This window comes from Chelon labrosus, assembly GCF_963514085.1.
Source record: "Chelon labrosus genome assembly, chromosome: 1".
NCBI lineage: Eukaryota > Metazoa > Chordata > Actinopteri > Mugiliformes > Mugilidae > Chelon > Chelon labrosus.
The window spans coordinates 32,334,960-32,351,943 of record NC_140337.1 but is presented as its reverse complement, the minus strand read 5'-3'; the positions used below and the strand labels follow the sequence as shown (position 1 = coordinate 32,351,943).

At 45.7% G+C, this 16,984-nt stretch overlaps 2 protein-coding genes across 2 annotated transcripts; one reads left to right on the top strand and one right to left on the bottom strand.

Moving 5' to 3' along the window:
- Window positions 1-6,546: 6,546 nt before the first annotated feature.
- On the top strand, window positions 6,547-8,424 carry LOC311492758 (Fc receptor-like protein 5; the record flags this gene model as incomplete). Its single annotated transcript, XM_084551153.1, has 6 exons — window positions 6,547-6,577; window positions 7,038-7,073; window positions 7,331-7,591; window positions 7,671-7,916; window positions 7,992-8,198; window positions 8,321-8,424. The coding sequence occupies 6 exons, from the start codon at window positions 6,547-6,549 to the stop codon at window positions 8,422-8,424; spliced, it is 885 nt and encodes a 294-aa protein (XP_084407279.1).
- A 3,906-nt stretch (window positions 8,425-12,330) lies between these two features.
- LOC311485355 (matrix remodeling-associated protein 8-like) lies at window positions 12,331-16,569 on the bottom strand. Its single transcript, XM_084540715.1, has 4 exons — window positions 16,377-16,569; window positions 14,065-14,406; window positions 13,497-13,838; window positions 12,331-13,380 (listed from the first exon to the last, which is right to left on the bottom strand). The coding sequence occupies exons 1-4, from the start codon at window positions 16,447-16,449 to the stop codon at window positions 13,316-13,318; spliced, it is 822 nt and encodes a 273-aa protein (XP_084396841.1). The 5' UTR covers window positions 16,450-16,569; the 3' UTR covers window positions 12,331-13,315.
- Window positions 16,570-16,984: the final 415 nt, after the last annotated feature.

The window sequence follows — 16,984 nt, the reverse complement described above, 5'->3', positions numbered from 1 at the left end:
AATATTACACTGAAAGAATCAGAGCGTTGGAAGTTGCTTTGACGCATGTGTATGTGTGTGTATGCATTTGTGTGTCTGTGCTGGTGTGGGTGTATGGAAGTGTGTGCATGTGTATGCATGTATGTGTGTGCATGTGTGTCTGTGTTTGTGCTTGCGTGCATGAGTGTGTGTATGCGTGTATGTACTGTATGTGTATGCATGTTTGTGTGTATGTGTGACCTATTGCACCACTAAATATAATCGGGTCAAAATGATCCAGGAAAACTACAGTTGTTATAAATTTTGATAAAACACACATAATTTAACAAATATAGTCATAATTAAATTGACTTGTAAAGAGCATAGTAGGGGACTATCCATGTAATTTTCAGGCAATTATATGGAAGAAAACCAAAGTTATGACAGTTTACATTTTGAAATCGGGTCAAATTGACCCAAAGACAACAGGAGGGTCAATTCAGATCAAATCATCAGTTAAGTAAATGCTGAGTTAGTGATGACTGTATTAATATGTATCAGCTCATGTTCAGATAAACCAGGTGGAGTCAACCACAGTCTGTAGAAACAAGCACCAGGAGAACTCCACATGGACCTGTCACTTTATCCAACTTTATAAAGACTCCGAATGTGTGAGTGAAATAGAGCAGAGGAAAACTCCAAGCATGAAGAACAAGACTGAGAGAAGAATGTAGAGCTGAGCTGACCTGCAGAGGAAGAAGCCAGCAGACAGACTGACAGCAGAGTCCAGCAGAGAGACGCAGATCTTCCAGCAGACATGTTCTCTGTCTGCTTCCGTTAAAGTCCGCCGGGAGTTTCAGAGAATATCAGAGAAGCAACGTTAAATCAGTAAATCCACAAGTTTCTGTTTCCACTTGGTGTGTGTGGAGCTGTGAGGCTGCAGAGTCCCGACTGAGAGTTCAGAGTTGGTTCAGTCTCTCAGTCTGAGACACTGTGGAGTTGATAGGACTTCACCTGCCGTAGAGTTTCTTGTAAATCACGTGACTTCAATCCAAACGCTTTCCCCTCCACCACCGACTGAAGTACCCCTGAGCAAAGTACAAACTGCACCCTGCACACAGCTGCACTCTGCCCCAGGCTGGATCACTACGGAAATGAAGTCGAGCAAATAAAAAGATGTTTCCTTGTTCATGTCAATCAGTGATCTCTGACTCATTGTTGCTGATAACACATGTGGACTTTTACTTCAGGAACTGTTCCATTGTGTTCTTGATGATTTTCCACCAGTTAATGATCTGATCATTACCTCCCTCCTGACTCTACTACAAACCAGTCTGAGAGCCAGACTGAAGAGCTGCTGGCTTTTGATTTCAATGTTCATTTACATCCTCTGCCTCCATCAGACAGAAGAAAGCTGCTGTCCTACTAACTGATGACCATCACATGTTGACTCTTTTACTGCATATCAGTCCTGAAGCAGCACACAGGGCATACCGGCGCACTGAGCCGAGGGGGGAGGCGTTTCATGATATGATTGGCCCAGCCCCGTGTCAGTCAAGAAAATAACCAATGGGCCGCAGACCAGCGTGTGTCAAGCACCGGTGGTTAGGAAACAAAAGGCGCGTTCGACTTCATGCAGATCTGTGCAGATCTGACTTGACGTGATGCATGCTGGGTTGAACACAATGCATACTGGGAAGGATGCAATGCATACTGGTTAGAAATCCTGTCCGGACTTACCACCATGTCGCCATGTCACATGACCTTAAAATATCGCGGGAGTCTTCGCCTGCAGTCAGATCTTCCAGTTGCTTTCCACGAACTGCACGACCGGAAACCCGCCCTCATGACGTCAGGTCAAAGACGTGATTGGGCAGTTTGGGAGGAATCTCCTCATGACGATTTTGACGTTTCTCGCTTCCTTATGTTGGAATACGCGAAAATGAACAGAAATCGAAGGGATACCTTCTTATATGTGATTTCTGCAACAATGGTAGGCAGGCCTACTGAAAACGTTGTACATATGACTGCAGTTCAATGCAGAGTTCATTTCTTCAATTAACCAGTAAAAAGGAATTTTTAACATGTTGGTAACACGGGTATAAATTCCGGTAACTCCAAAGCTTCTATTTCGTCGGCAACAACGAATGCAAACGCAGCGAGATCCGCCATTGTTTACACAAAGTAGACCGTGTCCGACTTGTCTGCAGCCGTTTTATGCTCCACCCCTACAGTCGGCGTAAGTTCACCTTGACATATGCACCTAAGCCTCAGACAGGCGCAGACATCTCAAACGAGCCTAATCTCTCTATGCAGGCAGGACCAAAGTGAACAGGGTTGGTGTTTAACAATGTGATTGGGCCAGCCCAGTGTCAATTTAGGTCTTCCAGTCCGGTTTTAAAGAGTTTTTAATGACATCCTCCTGGTAAATGACTCTGGTGACTTTGTTATTCTTGTCCTGCTAGACCTGACAGCAGCCTTTGATACTGTGGATCATAACATTTTAGTGGCTTGGTTACAACACCTAGTGGGCATTTGTGGTAGTGCTCTGGATTGACTTAGGTCTTATCTGGCAGACAGGACTATGTGTTAAAGCCTTGGTCGTTCTGAGTCCTGCTCTGCTCCTCTGTCATATGGGGTTCCACAGGGTTCCATTTTAGGGCCTGTGCTTTTTTCATCACTGCCTCAGGGTTTCATCATGAGAAAGCATGGCATTTCCTTTCATTGTTATGCTGACCCTCACTGTCCATTTTTATGTTTAGTGTCTTGTTTAGTGCTTTTAGTGCTTTTTATTGTTTTGTTTTTATTGTTTAATTGTTTTATTGTTTTCAATCATTTGTCTTGTGTTCTTAGTCTTACCTATGTACAGCACTTTGTTTCAACTGTGGTTGTTTTTAAAGTGCTCTATAAATAAAGTTCAGAGTTGAGTTGAAACTGTCTCTTGATATAATTATCAATGTAGAACTTTTGAACTCTGCATGTGAAACCACAGCAGCAACTTCCTCCTGCTGACTGCACTGAACTGTATCTGATCAGATGGTGTGATAGTGTCACTTCTCAGTATAGTGTGGTCTCCTTTGGCTGCAGTTTTGTGTCTTGTTGTGAGACGTGTCAACTTGTATAAATATCAGAAAACTGTTTGTGGTCGTCCACTTCTCTGTCTCACATTAAACATTTCCACCAGAGGTGTTAAGAAGAGAAAAAAAATGAAAGTTATAGAGTTAGCAGGTCTGCAGATATCTATCAATCATTCAGTCTTGGTTCCCTGTAGATAAACAGCAACTCAGATAAGATCTGATGGGTTCCTCTTTTACTGTATATTTTTATGGACATTGTTCACTTTTAATTTCAGTCTGACGTCACTCACTTCAAGGATCATTGTTGTTTAATTGTGGTGTCATTGCTATCTGACTCGTGAATTAGCTTTCAGGTCAATGTTCATTTTGAGATCCTTTTTGGTCTGTATATCTAAAATTAAGTTACCTGGTTAACTAAGGGTTGGGAGCAGGGTTATGCCTCAACCACTTCCCTAACTGCCTGTCAAGCTTTCTTATACATAGTTAACTCAATCAGCACTGCTGGCTGCTCTGCACCATACTAGATTGCTAAAGGTCAAAGCTCACTAAAAGTGTCAAATAATCAACTCACCATGGATTCCAAACTCATTTAGTTCATCCGATTCTCCTCCAGTTAGGATATTACCACCACAGTCTGATGACATCAAAACATTTCAACAAAGTTACCTGTGCTTCATAGGGCATATTCCTTAGCCTTGCAAACAAGTGTATCCTCAGCCGGTGAGATCTCTCCAACACAATCTTCACCACCTTCACCCTCAAGGCCCAGTAATACCCGCAGTCAGCTGTCAAGGCTATTCCAACTCTATTCCTTGTCCAATTAACTGGAGTCAACTCCACTCAAAGGGCAGCACAGGACTTGCAGTTTTGCTTCTCAATCCCTGAGCTCACCACCTCTTGACAGTGCCTGGAAGTAGGCATCATGGCTGGATGCACCGTCTCTCCACTGGCATTCACCATGGCAATGGAGATCATCATTCGAGCCTCAAAATGGGTTGTAAGTGGACAGGGAGTCGGCTCCTCTGTGCACCTTCCTCCACTCAGGGCTTACATTGACAACATTAACACCCTGACTACCACCGTCCCATGCACCAGAAGACTGCTAAGAAAACTGGAGGAGAACATCAGTTGGGCCCACATGAAGAGTGGTGAAGGGAGTGCTTACTAACCTGTATTTCTTCATCTGTGATGATCCAATCCTCACAGTATATGAACAGCCTGTCAAAAACCTCGGAAAGTGCTATGACGCAAGCCTGAAGGACAGGGCTCAGGTGAAGCAACTGCGTAAAGACATCAGCACGGTCTACAATCTATCGACAACACCGAACTACCTGGAAAGTTAAAAAAGACCTGGTGCCTTCCAGTTCAGTCTTCTACTCTGGGTGTTGGGACCCCTTGCAGGCTATGAGGTTCCCATCTCAACGGTAGAGAAGATGGAAAAAGGAGTCACAGCTTACATCAAAAAGTGGCTTGGACTTCGATGATGCTTTACCATCATGGGCCTCTACGGAGATGGTGTCCTCAAGTTGCCCCTCACCACTCTCACGAAGGAGTTCAAGTGCGCTAAAACACGACTCCAGATGACACTGAATGAATCCAAAGATGTAGTAGTGAGGAACAATGCAGCGACCTTGGCCACTGGGTGCAAATGGAGACCAGCAACAGCGGTGGATGTGGCAACATCAGCTCTCAGACATGCCAACATCATTGGGCATGTTCAGCAAGGAAGAGCAGGCTTAGAGCTAACAACTTGCCGCCCATCTTGGAGCAAGGCCACTGCCACTGGAGGAAGATGGTGGTGGAGGAAGTATGCCATCAGGAGGAGGCTGCAAGGTGGGCCAAGGCGGTCAACAAGGCAAACAGGGACAGTGGACATGGTGGGACAGTGTTGAGAGGAAGAAAATCAGCTGGAAGGATGTGTGGGCCATGGAAGCGAGGAGCCTGAGCTTTGCCATCAAAGCTACTTACAACGTCCTTCCAACACCAACCAATCTACACCAGTGGTTCAGTGAAGATCCAGGGTGCACCTTTTGCTCCAGGCCAGCCTCCCTCCGGCACATACTCTCAGGGTGTAAAACAAGTCTCACCCAAGGACGATGCACTTGGCATCACAACCAAGTTTTAAAGAGCCTTGTGTCCACCCTGGAGGACAAGCAAGCTGCCATCAACTCCCTACCATCGCCAGTACCCGCCCAACATGGACAACTGCCTTTTGTCTGTGAAGGGGCTAAGGCAGCCAGGAGAAGCTCCACACCATCCGAGAGAGGCCAGATGCGCTCAGCATGCGAAACTACTGGTGGATATTGGCTGACAGCTTGACTTCCCTCCAGAGATCGTCACTACCACCTTAAGACTTGATATGGTGCTCTGGTCTCCTTCTCTAAAGAAGGTCTATATCATCGAGCTGACTGTACCCTGGGAGGATTCCGTAGAGGAGGCCTACGAGCAAAAACATCTGCGTAATTCTGAGTTAGCTGCTGAAACAAAGCATCAGGCTGGAACACCGAAGTCCGCCCGGAGGTTGGGTGCAAAGGGTTTGTAGCAACATCTACCACCAAACTGCTGAAAGAACTGGGAGTCAGGGGCCAGAGTCAGCACAGCGCCATCAGGAATGCATCAGGGGCTGCAGAGAGAAGTAGCCAGTGGCTCTGGATGACGCAGAAGGACCCCTGCTGGGCCCCCAAGTACCAGACCAAGGTATGTGGTCAGGCTTGACTCAGGGAACAGGACGCCCCTGCCATGCATAGTCCCATGAGATGTCCGCAACATTACAATAAGACAACTCTCATGAACAACTGGGTATGGGATGCAGGCTTAGGACTGATCACCCTGTAGCCGGCCGCCTCTGATGAGGGTGTATAATGTGAAAGGCCAAAACACCCTGTGAATCAGAGGAGCACTACTGATGATGCATCCCAAAATTAAACCAAACTCCCAAGCTTCTTCAACAAGTTCACCAATAATTCCAGTACGTGTTTACACAAAAAACATCTAATCCTGTGTTTTGGAATCTATTCACCAGTTCCACACTCACTCCTTTGCCAGAGTGTTCTTTGCCATGCGAGACTTTCCAGTGTTCATCTGCTTGACTTCCTGTCTCCAACACACCTACCGCCTGGTAAATCATCTTAGTCTTCTGTTCCTGACCAAGAGTTCTGCCTTTGCCCTCCTGGTAAAAGTGTCAATATAAAGCTTTAATAAAAGCCCAGAAACTTATGATCAAAAGGACAGTTTCAAGTTGTTCCCTCAAACACACATTTGTCCATTAGGGTTATCTTTTGTCACTGAATATAACTTTGACATATTCATGTTTTAATTTGCATTCTGTATTGTATTTGTGTCAACCTGCTAAAACATTATCTTTTAATTTCATCTTTACTGCAAACAAACAAACTTTTCTCAAAATAGTCAGGAGAGAAGAAACCACACCGCTAACAGTCACAGGAAGTAGGAGGGATTTACTTGATGTGACTATGAACTGAACACAGTGTAGATATGATGAGAAGACACGATGGAGGAAGCATCTCTACTGCTGCTGCTCTGTAAGTTTTCTCTGTGTGTTCATGTTTTGATGAAGAAACCTTTCGTGTTATTTTAGATTAAAACACAAATCTGCTGCTGTTCTATCGTCTAATGAAATTCATGTTCCTGTCTGTGTGTGCTTCCAGTGAAAATTTTCTGATACTGATTCTCACTGAATGAGAATATTACTGTGAAGAAAACAACAGTCCTAAGTGTTTGATTTAAAAAAAAGAAAGAAAACACTGTTCTATTCTTTGACTTGATTAACATTCACTAAATGGATATTTTTAAATAAATGTTTTCCTGTAAAACTCTCAGAACATGTTGGACACATTATTAGAGGTTACAAAAAAATATTTTCTGTTCGAAATTTATACCTGTAATGTTTGTCTATAACTTTAAAACAATGTAAAAGAGAGAAGCTGGAGACAGCAGCTTAGTGTGAAACCTCAAACTAACCTGAGTGTCATTTCTCTTCAGTTCTAACATCTCTGCTGTGCAGCACAACAAACCAAGGTTAGTCAACTTATTCTCACAGCGTGAAACTCACTGACTGTAGAAAACTGCTTCACAGGAGTAGAATGTATGGCAGATCTACTGTTTTGTATTTTATAAGATTGTCTAATAATAACCTCTCATTAAAAATGGCTGTGTAAGCAAAACTGGTATCAGCAAAAAAAAAATATATATATAACCATGAATGTAACCATATTAACATACAGTTAATGTTAAAAAATGTTAACATACAGATAAACCTTCCCTCTTCCTTCCAGCTCGTCTGACTGTGAGTCCCAGCAGCTCTCAGGTCTTTAAAGGAGACTTTGTGTCTCTGAGCTGTGAGGAGGACGACAGCTCTGCTGGATGTACTCTGAGGAGAAACACCACCACAGAACAGAGGACTCAGTGTGAGGACTGGGGAAAACCAGCTGGTTCTTCCTGTACCATCAGCGGTATCTTCACCAGGGACAGTGGAGTTTACTGGTGTGAGTCCAGAGAGGGAGCAACCAGTAACAGCATCAACCTCACTGTCTCTGGTAAGCTCAGACTGTGGAGTTAGTATTGATGAAGCTGTGTGGAAATGGATGAAATGCTGTAGTTTGTCTCTGTGTTGAGGTGGACCAGTGATCCTGCAGAGTCCTGTCCTCCCTGTGATGGAGGGAGATGACGTCACTCTGCTCTGTAAAGCAAAGACCACTCCCTCCATCCTCTCTGCTGGTTTCTATAAAGATGGCTCCTTCATCGGGACTGAGTCTACAGGTCACATGACCATCCACCATGTTACCAGGTCTGATGAAGGCCTCTACAAGTGTCACATCAGCGGTCATGGAGAGTCTCCATCCAGCTGGATCACTGTCACAGGTGAGGAGCTTCACTTTGATTTCAACTCTTATTTCATCCACATGTTCACCTGACCAGGTGAGAGTCTCTCTACAGGTAAACCTACAACCACAGCCCCACCCACCACTGGAGATCAGACCTCTTATGGAGCCCCACCCACCACAGGGGCACCACCCCCTTCATCATCCCCTCCACCGTCCTCTGTCCATCTTGTCCTCAGACTGGTCTGCCACCTGGTGGTTTTCTGTCCATACTTCATCTCCACTCCCCTCATGGTGTCTTTATATCGACACAGACCAACAGGTAACACTCTGAATCACTGACCTCACAAACTCTCACCATCAACCAGTGGATGATTGACAGCTGTTTGTCTGAACTCTTCATGTACTGACTGTTGATAAATTATCTACTTTTCATCACTAAAGGAACTGACCTGACCGTCTCCATGGTTACAGCCCCACCCATCCAGGCTGAGCAGGTATTGGATGATGAGGACGATGATGTCACTACAGAGCATCACATGTACTGAACCAATGACAGTGTTTGTTTGTATGGGACTCTTCTCAGTGTTCCTGCCTAAAGAATACATCATGTACCTGGGTATTGTTTACTGACGTCATATGGAAAATCCATCAAGATACAATAATAATAAACCAAACATCTTTTCTGTCAGTGTTTCTGTGATCATGTGTTTTGTTTCTCTTCTATTCTCATGTCAAAATGTTAACTGGTAGCTGCTGCAGAAAGAAGAGGAAAGATATTTAAATATCTGTCAAACTACTTCTGGTCTAATTCTAGTCCAGAGGCTGCTGGCTGAGTCTGATCTGCTGGATGTGTGTTGGTGTCTAAACATTTAGGACACTCATTTAAAAAGCTATGACATTCTTTTCAATTCAATTTAACTTCATTATTATAGATACCTGTCAGTCCTGTGAAACAGTTTATTCCTGGCTGTTACTATGAAGCCTCCCAGCCTGAGTGAGAAATAAAGACAGATTTCGAGATGATCCTAGTTGGTGTTGTTTCTTACAACTCGAGGCCTCAGATTTTTATTCCTTGCATCTCATTTAGTGCCAGCTGACATTTAGGCCAAGCAAACAATGAAAATCACTATGGGAATTGCTTCTTGTGAAGACACCGAGGTTTAACACCATCTAGTGGTTGTAGGAGGAATAACATATTGCCAGAATTCAAGATCATGCCGTAGGCAGCCACACTACAACCTGCTTAATGTCACCCTCCATACAAGACACAACAGTGAAAGAAGACAAGAAGAAAATAAATGAATCACACTGTCAAAAATATGTTCTAGTTCAGATACCAGGATTTATTATACACACAAGATGCATGACCCTTTGATGCATGCTTAGTATCAAAGTTCTTGTGTGACCTTACATTAGAGACAATCCAGATCCTGATAAGTCAGCTGAATGGCAGGAACAAGATCCAAGCCATCAACATGTACGCAATACCAGTCATCAGATACCCCGCTGGGATCATAAGCTGGCCAAAGGAGGAGACAGAAGCCACAGACATCAAGACAAGAAAGCTCCTCACCAAGCACGGAGGGTTTCACCCCAAATCCAGCACCCTGAGACTGTACACTAAGAGGAAAGAGGGAGGCCGAGGACTAGTGAGCATCAAGGCCACTATCCAGGATGAAACATCAGAAATCCAAGAGTACATCAGAAAAATGGCCACAAAGGATGAACTGCTACGTGAATGTCTCAGGCAAGAGAAACCCAATAAGAGTGCAGAGGAAGAGGAGCCAATCACCTGGAGGGACAAGCCCCTACATGGCATGTACCACCGCCAAATCGAAGAAGTGGCTGATATCGAGAAGACCTACCAATGGCTGGAAAAGGCTGGACTCAGAGACAGCACAAGAACAGGCCCTGGGTACAAAAGCCATAGAGGCCAGGATCTACAAGAGTAGATCAGACCCAAGGTGCAGACTATACAAAGATGCCCCTGAGACAGTCAACTTGTGCTGTGAAATAACCAGTGATGATCTTAGGATTGCTGTTGGTTGAATACGCATGAAGCCATATCATGAGTCTTGAAGCCATCGATATTTCATAAGAGAATGCGTTCATTGTGTTCAATAAAACATACCACTACTGTGGCCCCCACAGGAGTCAGGCCATGGCCCAGGGGATCCGTGGTTTTCATTTCTGAAAGGTGTCAACCCTACTCAGTGCTCATCAGCTAGTTTCTAATCGTCTGTCTGCTTTTTTGAGTTCTTTTCAGCAGGAAGCTTTTCTCTGAGAAACTGTTGTAAAAATCAACAGAGTTCTTCTCTAATACTTGAATGAAGTTTGTCCATAACTCACACCATGTTCGAACATAAGGTTATTCATCGGTGCTCTTGGTACCATGACGGCCTAGGTCGTAGGTCGATGATTGACTTTATAGTCATATTATCTGACCTGCGACTGTATGTTCTGGACACTCGGGTAAAGAGAGGAGCAGAGCTGTTAACTGATCACCACCTTGTGGTTAGTTGGATCAGATGGCAGAGGAAGACGCCACGCAGACCTGGTAGGCCCAAACGAGCAGTGAGGGTCTGCTGGAAACGCCTGGTGGAAGATCTTGTCAAGATGGTCTTCAACTCCCCCCTCCGGCAGAACTTCAACCGCATCCTGGGGACGGTGGGGAGCACTGAGTCCGAATGGGCCATTTTCCACTCCGCCATTGTGGAGGCAGCTATTGCAAGTTGCAGCCACAAGGTCGCTGGTGCTGGTTGCGGTGGTAATCCCTGAAGTCAGAAGTCGCCGAGGTAGTGAAACCACTCCACGGCGGCGGAGCTCCGGGAGCGGATGAGATCCGCCCTGGGTATCTCAAGGCTCTGGATGTTGTAGGGCTGTCCTGGCTGACACACCTCTGCAACAGAACGGGTTGGTGGTCCCCATCTTTAAAAAAGGGGACCAGAGGGTGTGTACTCCTCAGCCTCCCCGGCAAGATCTATGCCAGGGTGCTGGAAAAGAGGGACCGGTCTATTGTTGAACCACAGATCGAGGAGGAACAATGCGGTTCTCATCCCGGACGTGGAAACTTTACCCTCACTAGGGTGCTGGAGGGGAAATGGGAATTTGCCCAACCAGTCCACATGTGTTTCGTGGATTTGGAGAAGGCCTATGGCCGTGTCCCCAGAAGCATCCTGTGGGGGGTACTCCGGGAGTATGGGGTGGATGGCTCCTTATTAAGGGCCATTCAGTCCCTGTATCAAATGAGTGCGAGTTTGGTCCATGTAGCTGGTAGTATGTCAGACCTGTTCCCAGTGAGGGTTGGACTCCAGCAGGGCTGCCCTTTGTCACCGGTTCTGTTCAAAATCTTTATGGACAGAATTTCTAGGCGCAGGGGGGAGGGTGCTTTTCACAGGTGACGTGGTCCTCTTAGCTTCATCGAACAACGACCTCCAGCTCTTGCTGGGGCGGTTCGCGCAACTGAGTGTGAAGCAGCTGGGATGAAGATCAGCACCTCCAAGTTTGAGGCCATGGTCCTCAGTCGGAAAAGGGTGGATTGCCCACTCCAGGTTGGGGAGGAGGTACTGCCTCAAGTGGAGGAGTTCAAGTATCTTGGGATCTTGTTCACAAGTGAGGGTAGGAGGGAATGGGAGATCGACAGGAGGATCGAAGCGGCATCTGCAGTGATGCGGATGCTTAACCTGTCGGTCGTGGTGAAGAGAGAGCTAAGCCAAAAGGCAAAGCTCTCAATTTACTGGTCGATCTACGTTCCAACCCTCACCTATGGTCATGAACTTTGGGTAACGACCGAAAGAACAAGATCGTGAATACAAGCAACCAAAATGAGTTTCCTTCGCAGGGTGGCCGGGCTCAGCGTTAGATGTAGCATAAGGAGCTCGGACATACGGGAAGAGCTCAGAGTAGAACCACTGCTCCTCCACGTCGAGAGGAGTCATTTGAGGTGGCTAGGGCATCTGGTAAGGATGCCTCCCGGACGCCTCCCGGGAGAGGTGTTTCGGGCATGTCCCACCGGAAGGAGACCTTGGGGCCGACCCAGGACACGATGAAGGGATTATAGCTCTCGTCTGGCCTGGAAACGCCTGGGGGTCCCTCCAGAGGAGCTGGCTGAAGTGGCTGGGGAGATGGCTGTCTGGGCTTCCCTGCTGAAGCGGCTGCCCCCGCGACCCGGACCTAAATAAGCGGGAGAAGACGAAGACATCTATGACAGTTTCCCAGCATCACCTCTAAGTGTCTCCAAAGGAGCAACATCTGTAGAAGCCAGCGTACGCCAGACATGACGTTGGCGTGAGGCCCATACAAGTTCACAGACATTTCACTCTCGATACATCTGAACTTTTCCGTAAAAGAGTACGTACGGAACATTTTTGTGTGTACGCTCCATTTCTAAACGAGCATCAGATGACTTCTACTCAGACACTGACTGCGGCCATCACAGACATGAACAGTCCATGTGGTCACCTCAGAGCTCAGTCTGATAAAACCACTTCCTCATTCAGCTCCAACGGTGGGGGAGGAGGCGACTGCAGCTTGAAACCAGAGACGCTCTGAAAACACTCCTCCCTCCATTTTGTTCTCTGGTTCCAGGGCGAGGCTCGTCTGGAGGCCTACAGGCTTTCTATCAGTTTTATTGAAATATTCTTCCTTCTGTTGTACAAGCAGGACATCATTCAACTGAAACCAGGCCTGATTTAGGATTTGATATGATATTATTCTGTTAGATATGAAGAGAGACGTCACTCTGAACTGTTCCAGATGAACTGAGGACATAATGAGAGACTGCTGGACTATTTGAAGACCTGACTGTGACCTCTGCAGGTTGTTGACCTGACGTTACCTGGAAAACTGCTGCTGTGTTGTTGTAGTTGTAGTTTGTGTGGGACTGGTTGAGCTGGACTCAGAGAGATTAGACTCTGGATTGAACATCTTTTAGATTCTCAGACTGCAGAAAAGAAAGCAGCCAGCAAATCCTTTCAGCTTCATTTTATTCATCAAAGCTCTGCAAAGAAGCTCAGGACAACAAGAGTGCAGCAAACAGCGTTCATCATCAGCTTGACAAACACAGAGAGGGAGGGTTTACTGGAGCTTTGACCTTTCCATCACAGTTAGAGCCATTCCATCCTCTACATGTTGCTCATTCACTCCATCTGTAGATGGACTCTTTGACAGTATTACTATCTCATTTCTTCTTCAGGTGCTTCAATCAATACACAAACCTCCCAGCAGAATAGAAAAGCATTAAAAAAGCAATCAGCACGTTAATATCACAATATAATACAATGTTGGATACACGATCCTGAAATGCACCAGACCAAGCTGAAGCGGCTCACACAGGCCCAGATGTGAGGGGGAAATAAAAACAGCTGGAATAGTAGAGGGAGTAGCAGGAGTCGTCTCTTCATCCATCGTTCCATCAGATCCTTCACTGATCAATAATCAAAGATCAACAACCTGATCCTGAGCCTTCAGAGGAGACGTTACATCCTGGACCTGGACTCTGTCTGCAGAGGAGACACAAGACAGTTAGAGTCAGCTGATCAGTCTGTTAGAGAGTCATCAGTTCATCAGTTAACATCTGACCTCTGACCTGTATCTACAGCACTGGTTTGTTGCTGACCTTTGACCTGCAGATGTACATCTCTCAGTCTCTGGTATCCAGTCCTAAAGTCTGTGACGGAGCAGGTGTAGTTTCCACTGTCAGAGGGTTGGAGGTTCCTCAGATTCAGGCTGAAGTCTCCAGTTGTCAGAGCGTCAGTCTTCATGGATGTTCGGTCGCTGTAAAGCTGGTTTTGGTTTTTCAGGTCATCACCTTCTGTCTGACGCTGGTGGACGGTTGAAGGACTGAGGTCGGAGCGGATCCACTCCACTGTGGGGGTGTCCAGATCTGAGGTTTGAGACTCACAGGGCAGCAGGACAGACTGGTCCCCCTCATACCCTTCCACTGAGCTAAGCTGGGAAACTGTGAGGACACAGAGACAGAGAAGGTTCATGTCAGCAGCTCATCTCATGTTCATCAGTTAACCTCTGACCTCTGACCTGTATCTACAGTACTGACCTCTGACCTGTATCTACAGTACTGACCTCTGACCTGTATCTACAGTACTGACCTCTGACCTCTGACCTGCATCTACAGTACTGACCTCTGACCTCTGACCTGTATCTACAGCAGCTGGTTTCTTGCTGACCTTTGACCTGCAGATGTACATCTCTCAGTCTCTGGTGTCCAATCTTAAAGTCTGTGACGGAGCAGGTGTAGGTTCCACTGTCAGACGGTTGGAGGTTCCTTAGATTCAGGCTGAAGTCTCCAGTTGTCAGAGCGTCAGTCTTCATGGATGTTCGGCCGCTGTAAAGCTGGTTTTGGTTTTTCAGGTCATCACCTTCTGTCTGACGCTGGTGGACGGTTGAAGGACTGAGGTCGGAGCGGATCCACTCCACTGTGGGGGTGTCCAGGTCTGAAGTTTGAGACTCACAGGGCAGCAGGACAGACTGGTCCCCCTCATTTCCTTCCACTGAGATATGCTGGGAAACTGTGAGGACACAGAGACAGAGAGGGTTTATCTCAGCAGCTCATCTCATCAATCAATCAATCAATCAATCTTTATTTATAAAGCACTTTAAAAACAACAACATTGGCCAAAGTGCTGTACACAGACATGAGGATATAAAAACACAAAGAAAATTTAAAAACAAGACTTAAATCATAAAACCAATCAAAGCATGTAAACAATAAGAACCAACATCTGAAAAGCTTTTGGTTAAAAGCCAAAGAGAAAAAATGTGTTTTAAGAGAGGATTTAAAATGAGAAAGACAGTCGGCCTGTCTAATGTGCAATGGCAAATTGTTCCATAGTTTGGGGCCAGCAACTGCAAAGGCACGGTCACCTCTCATCATCCTCTTTGTCTTTGGGACAACCAACAATGACTGATCTGCCGACCTAAGAGAGCACGAGGGAGAGTACGGCTGGAGCAATTTGAGAGATACTGAGGAGCGAGGCCATGAATACATTTAAATACTAATAAAAGAATTTTAAAATCAATCCGGAAACAGACAGGAAGCCAACAAATTTCTGCTAAAATTGGGGTAATGTGATCGTGCTTTTTGGTACCAGTTAAAAGTCGAGCAGCAGCATTTTGAATCAGCTGTAGTCGAGACAGTGACATTTGACTAAGCCCAAGATAAAGTGCATTGCAGTAGTCTAAAAGAGTTGTGATAAAAGCATGGATTAAAATCTCGAAGTGATGGAGAGAAAGAAATGGTTTTACTTTGGCCAGTTGTCTCAGTTGGAAGAAACTGGACTTAACCACTGATTTAATCTGTGCATCCAGTTTCAGATCGCTGTCAACTCGTACACCGAGGTTAGTTGCTGTCTGTGTTAAATGCTGATTTAAAGGCCCCAGATCAGCATAGACCTTGGAGACATCACTAGGCCCAAACAGCACGAGCTCGGCCTTGTTACTGTTCAAGTGTAAGAAACTTATGGCCAGCCATGCCTTGATTTCTGCCAAGCACTCTAGCAGTTGACTTGCAGAGTAGTTGTCTGTTTGACTGAGGGGCACATGAATTTGACTGTCATCAGCATAAAAGTGGAAAGCAATGTCATGTTTCCGTAGAATTGATCCAAGAGGATCCAAGCAGAGAGAAAACAGAAGCGGGCCAAGAATGGAGCCTTGGGGCACTCCTGATCGAAGTGGCGCTGCACTGGACTCAGCTGTTCCAACATGGACACAAAAACTTGTTTGAGTTAGGTAGGTCCTAAACCAATCTAGGGCACGACCACGAATGCCCACCCAGTTCTCCAGGTGAGACAGGAGGATCTGATGGTCCACTGTGTCGAAGGCAGCTGTAGGTCCAACAGAACCAAAACAACACAGTGATCAGAGTCAGCGGCTAAAAGAACATCATTAAAAACTCTCAACACTGCTGACTCTGTACTGTGGTGGGTTTTAAACCCAGACTGGAAGATCGAATGTTGTGTTCATCTAAGAAAGACTTCAACAGGAAGTATACAATTTTCTCCAGAATCTTAGAGAGGAAAGGGAGTTTGGAGATTGGCCTAAAATTTGAAAGTACAGATGAGTCTAAACCAGGTTTTTTAATCAGTGGTGTCACTACAGCATGTTTAAAACTCACAGGTACAATCCCATTTGCTAGCAGAGAATAGCAAATAGCAGAGAATATGGACAAATCATGATCAATGTAGATTTAGACACAATGTTCATGTGTTGATGATTAAATGAATGAAATAGCTTTAAATCAAAGTACTTCTTTCTATTCATTCAGAATAAATGATGACTGTATTAATATGTATCAGCTCATGTTCAGATAAACCAGCTGGAGTCAACCACAGTCTGTAGAAACAAGCACCAGGAGAACTCCACATGGACCTGTCACTTCATCCAACTTTATAAAGACTCTGAATGTGTGAGTGAAATAGAGCAGAGGAAAACTCCAAGCATGAAGAACAAGACTGAGAGAATAATGTAGAGCTGAGCTGACCTGCAGAGGAAGAAGCCAGCAGACAGACTGACAGCAGAGTCCAGCAGAGAGACGCAGATCTTCCAGCAGACATGTTCTCTGTCTGCTTCCGTTAAAGTCCGCCGGGAGTTTCAGAGAATATCAGAGAAGCAACGTTAGATCAGTAAATCCACAAGTTTCTGTTTCCACTTGGTGTGTGTGGAGCTGTGAGGCTGCAGAGTCCCGACTGAGAATTTAGAGTTGGTTCAGTCTCTCAGTCTGAGACAGGGTGGAGTTGATAGGAGGGACTTTGCTGCAGAGTTTCTTGTAAATCACGTGATTTCAGTCCAAACGCTTTCCCCTCCACCACCGACTGAAATGCCTCTGAGCAAAGTACTGAACTTCTGAAATGAAGTCCAACATTAAAAAGCTGTGTCCTGGTTCATGTCAATCACTCAGCAGTGATGTGTTGCTGCTGCTGCTGCTGCTGCTGCTGCTGCTGCTGCTCCACCTCCATGATGTCCTGTCTCTCAGTATATGTGGCAGCAGGTTGCTGGGTCCAACCTTGGACAGTCCTTGTGTCCTGCAGATGTAACCTCTGTGTCCCCTCAGAGGGCTGCTAATGTCTCTGAGACACTCTGATGGACATG

Coding starts and splice junctions, on each gene's coding strand:
- LOC311485355 (XM_084540715.1), bottom strand. CDS start 16,449: ATGTCTGCTGGAAGATCTGCGTCTCTCTGCTGGACTCTGCTGTCAGTC. Junction 14,407..16,376: donor GCTGGCTTCTTCCTCTGCAG/GTCAGCTCAGCT, acceptor GTGTCCTCACAG/TTTCCCAGCATATCTCAGTG. Junction 13,381..13,496: donor TGTACATCTGCAGGTCAAAG/GTCAGCAACAAA, acceptor TCTCCTCTGCAG/ACAGAGTCCAGGTCCAGGAT.